The sequence below is a fragment of the Seriola aureovittata genome, chromosome 12 (genome assembly GCF_021018895.1).
Source record: "Seriola aureovittata isolate HTS-2021-v1 ecotype China chromosome 12, ASM2101889v1, whole genome shotgun sequence".
Lineage (NCBI taxonomy): Eukaryota > Metazoa > Chordata > Actinopteri > Carangiformes > Carangidae > Seriola > Seriola aureovittata.
Window position 1 is genome coordinate 3,974,252 of NC_079375.1, and position 12,541 is coordinate 3,986,792.

Sequence of the window (12,541 nt, forward strand, 5' to 3'; positions counted from 1 at the left end):
AACTCCACACCGGATGTACCATGTCTAACTGCTAATTCACTGTTTAGAGCTCGAGCCTCCAGGAGAAGCAGCAGCAGCAGCAGCAGCAGTAGAAACGCCCTGCATCCTCTCTCCTCTCCTCCTACATCCATCCACCTTCCGGCTCTCCTCTGCTCCTCCAGCCGCGGAGGAGCCACTCTGAACGGAAAGGAGGACGAACCAAAGGAGAAATGGCCTTTTAACACTTTGAGAGAATAACCCAGAAGAGACATGAAACCTTTGCCTTTTTCCTTCCTCCACCACCTCCTCCTCCTGCTCCTGGCTTCCCTGAGCTGCTCCCCCGCTTCTGCTGACAGAAGATTCGGTGAGTACATTAACGGATGATTATTTTCTTAATGATAACGTGACCGTAGCTGCGTCTCCGGTGCTCCTCAGAGCCATTTTGCAGAACAGACCGTGGAGTCTATTTCTGTGCCTGATCTGTGTCAATATTGTACCAGCGGAGCTGCCAGCAACCGGCAGGCTGGTTCGCTGCAGCTTCACCTGAGCCGAGGAAAAACAAACACTGTGATCCTGCAATAACGTTTCAGCAGAGAGATCCACTGCAAATGTACAAAACCTCACAGGATTATTATCAGAGCAGCATAAAGTCACTGCTGTGCAGTAAACTGCAGGATGAAGCAAATACAGGGAAATTAGCCTTTATTGTACTACGCAGGCCTACATCTGTCATCCAGGACTATTTGTAACAAAAAATGTAATTGTAAAAAAATATTAAAATACAAAAATAATAATATAATTGAATAATTTTAAAAATATTTTAAATTCTGTGAATGATTCATAGCACGTAATATATAAACATTGCATAATTGAAAACATATACAATAAAATAAATTAAATATAGGCCACAAAATAATAGAAAAGACGTGGTAACAGGGTCTTGAAGCCTATATTTGAACTTACAATAAGGAAAATTAATAGTGAAAATAGTATGAAACTCAAAATATTTGAAATAATTCAGGAATGCCATAATTTCAATACAGTAAAAATAAAAATATATACAAGTGATATTTTCAAAATAAATTATAGAAATAAAATACTAACAAAAAAAGTTAAAATAAAAAATTTAGTATATTAGCTATTTAAAATATTAACAATATATATATATTAAACTAAAAATATATAAGAAAAATATACATTTAATGGATATACAAATGAAATGTACAAAATAAAATGTACACAGTAGCATAATACTAGCTGAAATACTAATTAAAAAACTAAATACAAAATAATAAAAAAGATTAAAAAAAATAATTCAAGAAAGCTAAATATAAACGGTTATACAATAAATCAAGTAAAATGTAGAAATGATGCAGGAACATAATTAGAATTTAACAGTAGTCCCAAATATTAAACCTCACTGATAATAGGGAATGGGTGTGTGTACACTCGCTTGTAGACAAGAGGAGGCAACAACAATAGTCAGTGATCACATCAAAGCAAAGCAATGAAAAATGAGCTTATACATACACTCTCCAATTTCTAGCTCTGTGCTCTTTACAGAGCCAGTTATCGATTGAGTACGTGTATGTGTATGTGTGTGTGTGTGTGTGTGTGTGTGTGTGTGTGTGTGTGTGTGTGTGTGTGTGTGTGTGTGTGTGTATGATGACTGTTGACATTAATTTTTCTCATGCAGTCTATAAATAGCTGATACCTAATATTCCCCCACTGATTTGAGAATCGGATCCCGCAGGATGACTGATGCAGAGATGTGTTGTAGAAGATGGTGAGTGGAGGAGGAAGAGCAGGAAGAAGCTTGTGCTGAGAGGGAGGAGAGTGTGTGTGTGTGTCCAGACCCCCCCCCCCTCCTTCAGATTACATAACCAGCAAACAGAGAGTATGGCAGTCACAGTATAGACTCAGCCGAGAAGACGAGCAGCAAAACAACAGAGAGCTCGGAGCTGCGGCTTTCAGACTCTATTTAGTCATTTACACTTAGAAACAACACACATATATTCTACAGAAGGTACAGTAGGTAACTGTTCTGTTAACGATGCGTATGGTTTAGTGATCAGATTTTACACTAATCCTTCAATAACTCTTCAGGGTCTTTTAGTTTATTGTACCATTTTGACATTTCATGGCATTTTCTTTTCTCTTGTCATATCACTGATACCTATAATTTAACCATGGTCTTGAAAATATACTATAATGCTGCCAACTAGCTCAGACAAGCAGAGTATTACAGTTATGTAATATTTACTTTACTGCACTTTATTGCTACATTATTGTAGCATGTGGCAGTGGCTCCTAACCTGTTTGACCCAAGGCTATATTAAAGGGGCAACTGCCTAGGGAGGGGGGGGGGCCACAAAAGCCACTGGTTCATCCATCTCCAGTGGTTTTGACACTTTGATTTAATGCATATATGTTCAGGGTTGTGCATTGTTAGCTAATTAATTGGCCCTGTCTTGAGCCATCAAGCGTTGACCACATAGGCTTTTCTTCCCTACCCTCTGATACAACCCATAGGGGTGTTGTCTAGTCTATGCTCAAAAACAACGTGGTTTGGTTTAGGGAAAGCTCATGGCTTGAGTTAAAATAAGTATTTTGTTAAGATTAAAGGTTCTTTGACATCATGGTTACAAAAATAAACACAGGGTTAAGGTTATAGAGCAACTGTGTTCATGGTTAAAAGACACAACGATGAATATTGGTTTGAGACGGGAAAGAAATGTCTCTCATGTGAAGATCCAATGTTTTGTTGATCCATAAGTTTTAAGTTTATATAGTGAACCTTTTAGTTGCTGGATTACACATCCAGCAGTTACTGGAGCAACAGTTGTGTTTGTGTTTTAGCTCTGTTTTTGGCCTCCACTGAAGTCACTCCTGAGGGAAATATCTGGTTCTTTAGCTGCTAAATGCTTCACGTTGTTCACCAGCTGGTCTCGGAGCAGGTAGAGTACAGCGGGTTTGTCAGAGGTTTATCATTGAAAAGTTGCATTGTGGGTCTGAAAACGCTGCTTCGAGAGCGGCGAGAGTGAACCATAACAATAAAATTGCGTTAAAAGCTATCGCCATGACGACTGATGGTACCAAGTTGAACCAGGTCTGTTCCAGTCTGGGTCAGTTGGTTTTGACGTTGGTCAGACAAAATCATATAGTGTGTTATATGTAAATATTTTTATCTTCAAGTCTTCAGATCCAGTTGCTGCCAGTTGTTCACATAAAGATTTTTTAAACATGTTTGATATTTGCGGCTGAAATCAGTTTTGTGTTGCCCAAGGGAGACTGCCCACCTCCAGTTCCCTCTGTAGACTATACTGTCCCATACGCCTCTCCATCCAAGATCTGACCAAAACCAAAGCGCTTTCTTTCTCCTTTTTAGCCTTTTCACTGCATATAAACACTGCAAGCTGCTGGTAGCCGTCCATGTTTGTTTTGGTACAAGGACACGTCACAGTTGGCATGGTTGCTGCAGGGTCTGTAGGGTCGTCTACCTCCAGAAATCCAGTCATTACTGACCAGTGCTTCAGTGTTTGGTCTGCTCAAGTCTTAAGGTTTTTGCTCTTTCTTGACTCTCTCAGACTGAGCCGGCGGAAACACTGCTCTCACCAGTCTTTGCAGCTTCCAGCTCGTCTTCGGGCTCGTCCCAAGCTTATCACCTACAAGTGACATTCCCTGCTTTGACATTGTTTTAACAAGCCTCATAAGAAAGAAAAAATAAAATAAATCTTTAAACACAGATTGTATGAACTCAAACGTGGAGTGAGTTGAGAGAACCCCTATAAATATCTTAAAGTGCTCCTCAAGGGAACTGTATATTCAAATTTTTAATCAAAAGTGACTATATAGAGACCTTGTGCACATAATATTCTTACAGTATTTAAAAAGTTCCTGAAATATCCCTTCAGGGACTCATAGTGGCACTCTGTCGTGAGGATATCGTGACCTTATTGTACTTTCTCGACATTTTTAGTCTCCTGTGGTACTGCTGTACACCTATCATAATTCTCATAACAATGAAATATTCATAAGGAGCTGTGATTTGTCTGCAGTACTCAACAGTGACTTCACAGTGACCTTGTTGCATTTCACGGTAGTTCGGACTTAGTTTGGTTTTTATGCAGAAGAAAATGATCAAAATAAGGGAAACAATAGAATAAAGAGAAACTTATTTATCTCTCTGATCCTGTTGATCCTCGACTGGAGGTCATAGGTCAGTTTATGTATCACTACATCTGTTGTCAGATCTACTCCTCTGTGTAGTTTGTTCAACATCTCAGCTTATAGCTTTTTCATGGTTGACACGTCTTATTTAAACATGTGGGGGAGTCTCAAAATGCACAATCTGTTTGTTTAAAGTCAGACAGGCTTCCGTGCCTGGAATAGTTAACACAAATTTGAATTTAGAAGCAGAAAGCAGTTTAGCAGTGAGGCAGCACACCGGAAAGAAAGAGTGGGTGGTCAGATACATTTACCTCCAACCCTGAAGATCATCTGGGTTCAGTTTCAATTTGGAGAGAAATGATCAATCTCAGAATTAGTTTTGAACGAAAACCTCAGGATAACATTAACAGTCTGTTTGACCTTCAGCTCTAACTAAGTCTGATCATGTCACTATGTCATTTCACAGAACATTGTGGAACTGTGTGGACATTTTGGTTGTGCAGGACCAAAAGCCACTGGTTTTTAAAAATGTTAATCTGAACTCCTGCAACAAATATCCAGTTTAAAGCAATAGAATGAAATAGCACCCCTATGGCAGCAGGCATTCGGGACCTTGATTGTCATGGTTACAATAATAAACACGCGGACTGTACTGAGAGTGATGTACCGGACCTTCATCTCCATGGTTACTATAATAACGGTCATGGCTTGGTTAGGTTACTGTAGTTTTTACTCCACTGTATTTATCTGACAACTGGAGTTACTTGAGGTTCAGATTTTATGTTTAACATGAGATAAGATCATAAAATATCCCTGCTACAGCAAAACTCTCCATTCCAAAATGTGTAATTCAGCAAGTGCTTATTTCATAATCGATGAATCAGTCAGATAAAAAAAAATATGCAAATTACATTTTCACAGAGGGGATAACTTTATATTTCTTGTAAGTTGCATGCTTGAAACTTGACCTGAGACTCATCCTTGAAGGACTTTTGGGAGATTGAGGTTTGGGACTTCTTCAATCTTTATTTTCTTATTTTTTGGTGCATTAACATTGAAATATCTGGTGTGCTGAATTTCCTCATAGGGCGAGAGAGGGTGGCCGCCATCTCCCTCATGTCTGCCTCCCGGAGAACTACACTCAGACTTGACTTGGACTTGAAAAAACTTAACTTGTGAGCATCTCTGATGTGAAGACATATTTCATATCTTATTTGAAAACACAAATTTTAAATGTGCCAGTGTGAGCAGTTTTGAGGAGTTGCATGTTAATGCATCCACAAAAAACAGTGGAAGACTTCCTCTTAGTGCGGGAGCATCCTGTCATGTGTATATTTTAAAACCCTCTGATTTAAAAATGAGGCTGCAGCCAGACACTGTTTATTCTAATGAGCATTTAGCTCTAATGAGTCTTTTGTCATGACAGGCAGACATTTGTCAATGATTTGTTACTTTCAGTTGCTCTTTACTGATCTATAGTCTCTCTCTCTCTCTCTCTCTCTCTCTCTCTCTCTCTCTATCTCTCTCTCTCTCTGTGTTTGTGTTTGTGTGTGTGGTCTTATCAGCTGCTGTTTGTCCATACAGTGATTTATGTTTGTTGCACTTTATTGTACACAGTGTGTTTTCATTGTGAAGCCCCTCTGTGTGTGTCTGTCTGAGCCAGATTTGTCCCTCCTGGGATCTGACCCAGAGACTGCGTTCAGCTCAGGTCTCCTAATCATTAATCTGGAACCTGGAGAAGGTCACCGCTGGTTTGCCTGGTGTGACTGTCACCATGGCAACGCTCATTAACATTTTATACATGCTGATTGGTCGGTAGGGTCGGGGCAGAGCTGCCGAGTTGCTGACATGGTTTACTGTAACTGTGCTCTCATACATGTGGGCGCAGGACATGGACACAGGCAGGTGTATGAGCATTGTTATGTCACAGTAGCGGAGCAAGCTCATTGGTCAGAAACATAGTTGTAGTAAGAGATCCCATAATTTCAACTGTTCTGTTTTTTGGTCTCTGTGTTAAATCTTGTTCTTACCAGGCACATTTAGTGACGTTTCATACTTTTTAATGCAAAAAACTACACACCACAATATACATATTTTTTCTGCTGCACTAATAATCACACTCACTTAAGAAAACATGCACAAATTTATTGTTGTTCCAAATTAAAACAGAAGGGTGAAACTGTTTTCAATAACTGTCACATGTTAAAAATCTGAGAAGCCACCTGTGCTTCATGAATTATCATGGCTTCCTTGGTCTGTTCCTGTGTAATCTTGTTTACTTGTTCTTTGGTCGGATTAGTCTTGGGCCGATATTCAATAATATTGATTACTGCAATATTTCCCGCCATGTGTGATATTTTTGGCCTGGACTGCATGGAGATATGACATGTTCCTGCCGAAGCCCAGATCAGTTTCTGATTTAAATCTAAATCGTACAAATTACCATTCAGAGAACACTGAACAAACAAGAAGCTTGGCTTCGTTTTTTTAAATGACACAGTAGATGTTTGGTTTGGCTGCTGAACCTCAGGATTCTTGTTGGCTCCAAATGGGTTTAGCTGTGATTCTCTGGTTTTCCTGTTAAAAGCTGACGATTAGGGAGGATTTAGAAAACACTCACTGTGATTATAAACCTGACGTGATCATCCTGTAGTGAAGTCCAGCTGCATCTGAGCTGGTGGCACATTTGTCTGTGTTACTTCACTGCTCATGCTTCTGAATGACTTGACATTCATCAATAGATTGATCAATCTGGATCAATGTTCGGAGCGCAGAAGCTGAAAGTGTGATGAACAGCCTGTCACTCTGCTCCTGCTTTGTTCCCAGCACCTGCTGCAGGCTGCTGTTTCTGGCTGTGTTGACTGGTATCTCCTCCTGTTGTGGTTTCTCCTCACTGTACAGGTGAAACCACATCTGTTCTGAGCATTTATCTCAGTGAAATGTGCCTGTGTGGCCCTGCAGGGTTTACTGTGCTTCCTGCTGAATCACCCACTGCTGCTTGTATTCACTCAGCAGCTTCCCACTGAACATTTATGGCTCAGAACTGCTTGTTGGAGCTGTGGCTAGTAGTCACATATAAACATTTTAAATGTGAGTGCTGTTTGTTACTGGTTAAGATTCACTGGTTTGAAAACAGGCTTTTCACTTCTTTGAGCATCTTTTCACATCTCAGAGATAGATAGATCTTTGGCACAAAGTATTTCTTATACACCTCACATCCTGAAACTGTATTAATTCAGTTTTTATGGTCGTGTTTCAAGACACCTACACTTGCTTAAGTGTGTGTGTGTTGTGGTTGCTGACGTTTTGGTTTTCATTTCAGCACCCATGTTAACAAGTTAGAGCGGACATGCGACACATGTGATTCAGCGTCTTGCCTTCTTTTCACGTGTGTCAAGTGTCTCCCAGCAAAAATAGACCTGTTGATGTCATTTTACATACCAGCACCATTACACAGTTGACATCTGAATGTGTCACAGACATGAATAAATATAAATATAAATATTTTAACCATTTTAAGCGGATGCATGTAGTCAGTGTTTTTTTCTGTCAAAAATAAATCCGAAATAATTAAAAATGAAGAGCCGCCATGCACACGCCACGCAAGCAGTGTGTTCCCAGCATAAGGTTTGGGAACAGATGTGGTCTTGGTGAATATTGAAATAGGGAACACTGATAATGAAAATGAAGCATGAAGCCTAATGTGAAACTCGGTCTCCAGTATCATGTGGTTATTGTAACGTCCAGGCATCCACCAATCACCTTGATTTGTTTTGGTTTTTTTTGTGATATGAAATACAGCTCAGAATATTTGGAGCATGTTTACGTTTATTCCTAAATGTTTAAGTGCAGATTAGTTGTATGTGAAGATAATTCACAGGAGACAGGGTAGCACACGTGCCTCTCAGTCTTTCCATTCAGTCATCGCTTAATCAGTTTGTCAATTTTTACATTTGACACCCTAAGGTTCCTGAAAGTATCGGGTGCTAATGTTTTCAATTGTGAACGTGGCCACTGGAGGTCCATCATGACGCAGAAGATCAAGGGACACTCTGCCACCCTCGTCACCTTAGTTCTCCTGCGGAATTAGGAATTATCACCATCGTTTCAGGCACACATGCTTTCTATTTTACCTCCAACATTTTCAAGCAAAAGTGTTAGGATATGGCATCATACCTTTTTCTTTAATGCAAGTTATATTACACAGAAATAGGGCTGCACAATTAATCTAAATATTATTGAAATCACACTATGGCCAAGTGCAATATCCAAATCACAGGAGCTGCAATTTTTGATAAAGATAAAATGTCACACAGACACACACACACACATTGTAATGCAACAGAGATGCCCCCAGTCTCCAAATCATATTCTCCAGACATTAGGGAACATGCTTGTTTGAAAATTACATCATTGTCATGTTTTTTTTTTTTTTTTTCAGTGAAAATCAAATACAAAAACAAATGAAATTATGACTCGTATCGCAAACGCAATATCTGTCCCTACACAAAAATGATTAATGATGTTCACATGCTTCACATCCACAACATGTAATCAAAGCACAACACAGCACTGCAGGTGATTTACTGAAGCTCCATAAAACAGAAACTTTGATTCTTTGTTGGAAAAATCAAGGCAGACAGGAAGCCAGCAGCTGAGAGCTACAGTAAAAGACAGTTCTGAATACAAAACTGCTGCTTCATTCAACCAGATGGATGGATCAGTGCTTCGGCTGCGAACAATCAGTGGAAGAGAAGAAGAGCGGAGGATGAGAGGAAAGGAGATAAAAAGGATGAGAGAGGTGGTTGTTTTGTCGCTGCAGGAGACGGAGGACGGGAAGACAAAGAGAGATTACTGCCAATTTAGGCACGGGGCCGTTCACACACACCTCCTAATCGACAAATGGATTTCCTCTGCTCGGCTGCAACAGAATAAAAAAATTATCAAATACTGCTTTCTGCTTCCAAATCCTTTTCCTTTGTGTTGGTCTAAATTGTCAGGTGGCATGTTGCTGTGAGTGATCGTTTCTGTCGGAGCTGGGGCCGAAACAAATTGGATTGGCGTCATCTTAAAAACAAAGAAACAAACTGCATGCATGGTACACAATGGAAAACAAGTCTCAACACATATAGATAGACAACACACAGACAGCCTATTAGGAAAAAAGCCATGGGAAAAACCTGAAAGTGAGTCGGCTTTTAGACAAACTAAAAATAAAACTTTAAAGACAGGAAAATGTTTTTAAAAGGCTTTCTCTTCAGTGTGCGACCCTGACTTGTTATCAACTGTCCCGACATGTGAACACGCCTGCAGAGATAACATTGTGTGGTGGAAAACAGAAAAGGTTAGAGGACACTTGAGGAAGTAGAAGTCAAAGAAGTCCAAGCTTCTCTGTTGAGAGAGAGGCAAAGTTACAAGGACTAATTCATTGACAATTTATTTTGTTTTTATTTCATGAGTCAATTTGACAGGGACAATTACTGTGCATTAATCAAAAGAAGCTCAATTTTAAATAAGCCTAATTTAGGCTTGTGGTCAACTATATGAACTGGGTGATAGAGAGAGAGCGGGAGAAGCAGTAAGGCACTCTATATACCCCTCCACTGTTTGTTTATGTATTGTTTTTATTTATTTTTTCGTCTAAAATTTGGTTCAAAAAATACACAACCCAGTTGTGAAAATCTCCATATGACATACAGTAAAAAAAAGTTTACATGATCAGCTTAATGATCGGCTTCATCACATAAGGTGACCGCTCACAGTTTAATCATTCATCGCTTGGGAGAAGCAGGTGGCAGATGGCTTTATGGGAAATGTGGTGCCTTTTCTCTTCTGTGAGCGCAGCTTGTAATGGTCCTGCCAGGAGGCATTAAAGGCCGCAGCCTGGACGCTGCTCTTTGCTCACAGGGTGAAGCTGATTGAAATTCCGATCCTCCCGCATCGCCGACAGTCCACAGCGCAATACTGCAAACCTATTTTACACTCTGCTGGCGTGGAGTGATGAAACCACAGAGCAAAGAAACTCTGGCAGCAAAAGTCCAAAGCCGTATCGTCCACTTCTAACTGGCTGGAGAGCACTCTTATCTTGAAGTGAAATGGAAAAAAGAAACTTTTAAGGAACTTTGGTTCCACTTTGGCACCTATAACTTTATAATTAGAATGTATAGTTTATAATCTATTAAACTTATGACAATAAATGTCCTTATGTAAACAGTAACCCCCGGCAAGGAGGGAGGATTGTCACCACCTACTCTATCTGTGTAAACCATTTTTGATACCAACAAGACTTCAACAACAGTTGCTTACTTTGCAATATGGATGCATACATAACTAAACTGTGAAATTTCTAAATAAAACTAAGGAAAAAATTTTAATTTTGGTTTTTAATATTACTTACACTAATTCTGACTTCTTCTAATTCTGACTTCTTCCTATTGTTGAAGAACAATAACCATTTTATTATGGGTGTTCATGTATATGTATATGTTTCAAAACAGGGCTACTTGTACAATTAAGTACAATTAATGATAAACAAAACTATTAAACGTTAAATAACTTGTGTCATTAAAAGAAAGAGAATCACTATTTCAAGAATGCTGAGGAAATAATTACTGCATGAAAATAAAAATTCATCTGCTGCTTTGATCGCTTTACCAAGTAATAATTTCACTGGATGTAATTACAAATTTTTCTGTGTTTTTAAAATATTAGATAATGAATATCAGGAAACATATTTTGCCAAAATACGTATGCAGTATTTTGCATTCAAATGTTATGATTCCCTTTCCCATCGGAAGCCTCCGTGTATTCCCTTGCTTGTATATTTTTGCTTTTATTATGCTGTTTTGGAGAAATTGGCCCAAACGCTGCATGAATGCCCCAAAGCTGCTGTAATGAAACTCTGACTCTTTGTAAACATCATCTCTGTGTTACATGTTTCTGCTTCTAACAAGGATGTGTCTGCTGGAAACTACTGTGATTACTGCCTATTTTATTCCACAGAGATGTAAACAAATACAGCCTCGGGTGATTCTCACTTTCATTACACCAAAACAGAAACATAATGGATATCCAGCAAACAACACAAGCTTATGGCAAATCACTTCACTCTGATATTGTCCCCGTTACAGACAGTATACTGGGTAACAAAAAATGAGGTCGCACTGACAAAAGTGAGATGTTGCTCAGAAAGCTTGACAGCAAGTGCAGATTTAAAGGTGAAAGCGACTGCTGTTTGGTTAGAGGCAGGAGTCTCTAGTGTGTTTAAGTGGTTTTATTTTTGTTTTGCAATTTAAACCTGTGTGGTGCAACATAACAGCCAATATGAAAACGTAATAAGTGATTTTCTGCAATTATCCTAGAGAAATGTACTGTAGTGACACACAGGTGAGACTCTGAGTCCACCTAATTACAGGAAACATTGTCAATGTTATTAGTCGCACCTGCGCTTTTTGACTTTAAAATGTTTGCTGTGAAAAGGCCTGTTGCATTTCCAAGTGAGTGCTAGTCATCACACAGGGTTATATTTTAATTATATTATTTTTTTAAATAAAATTGTAGCCTACTTTAGTGGAAGGGTTAAGAAGCTGTACACTGCAGTACAGGAGCAATGCTGTTTACTGGTGTTTACACATCAACCTTAAATGAATCATCATCTGATGATGATACTGACTTTTGTCCTTGACATGTAGCTTTAGCATCGGTATTTTAGCATATTACATACGTAGCCGTTGTGTACATAGTTAAGACCCTTTTATGTGGTTTTTGAGCCAGCTGGAACATTACAAAATCACGCAGCCAATAACATGTGGTTAGGATATTAGGATATTGACCTTTCACCCTGCATAGGCCTGTGTAACTATGGGACACTCTTTCAGCTATTTACATTATGTAGCTACCTTGTTCATATTAATGTCCTTATATTGAAGACGTGTATTTATGCATCCGCGCTGTCAATTTCTTTAAATTTGGCACAAACATGCACTTGGACTCAAGGATGATTAGAATTTGGTGGTCAAAGGTCAAAGTCAGCTGTTACCTCACCGAACAGGTTTTAGGCCATAACTGAAGAATGCATATGCTAATTATGATACAATAAACTTACTACCTTCACTACATTACATGAGTTGTTGGCAGAGGCATACAACTGCAAAACGGTAATCCTAGTTAGTTATAGCTGGAAACATTAAGTCAGAGGATGAGGAGTTAGCTTTACTCGCTAGCTAGCTACAGCTGATCAAATCTGCTAGGGACAATTGACATTTCATCAAGAGGGACAGTATTCAGAAATGACTAGCCTATTTTTGTTTACATCTGTGTAATGTAAGACACATGGTAGTTTGGCTACATTTAACTACTAAAAGAGGATAGAAACCTTGTGCTTTAAGTTAGC

At 39.0% G+C, this 12,541-nt stretch overlaps 1 protein-coding gene across 1 annotated transcript in view; it reads left to right on the forward strand.

The window, feature by feature from the left end:
* Positions 1–46: 46 nt before the first annotated feature.
* The window catches only part of LOC130179228 (receptor-type tyrosine-protein phosphatase N2-like), a 231,040-nt gene continuing 218,545 nt past the window's right edge, over positions 47–12,541 (forward strand). The window contains exon 1 of the mRNA XM_056392074.1: positions 47–343. Within this exon, the coding sequence (XP_056248049.1) occupies positions 250–343 (94 nt within the window). The 5' untranslated portion in view covers positions 47–249. The remainder of the gene's footprint in view (positions 344–12,541) is intronic.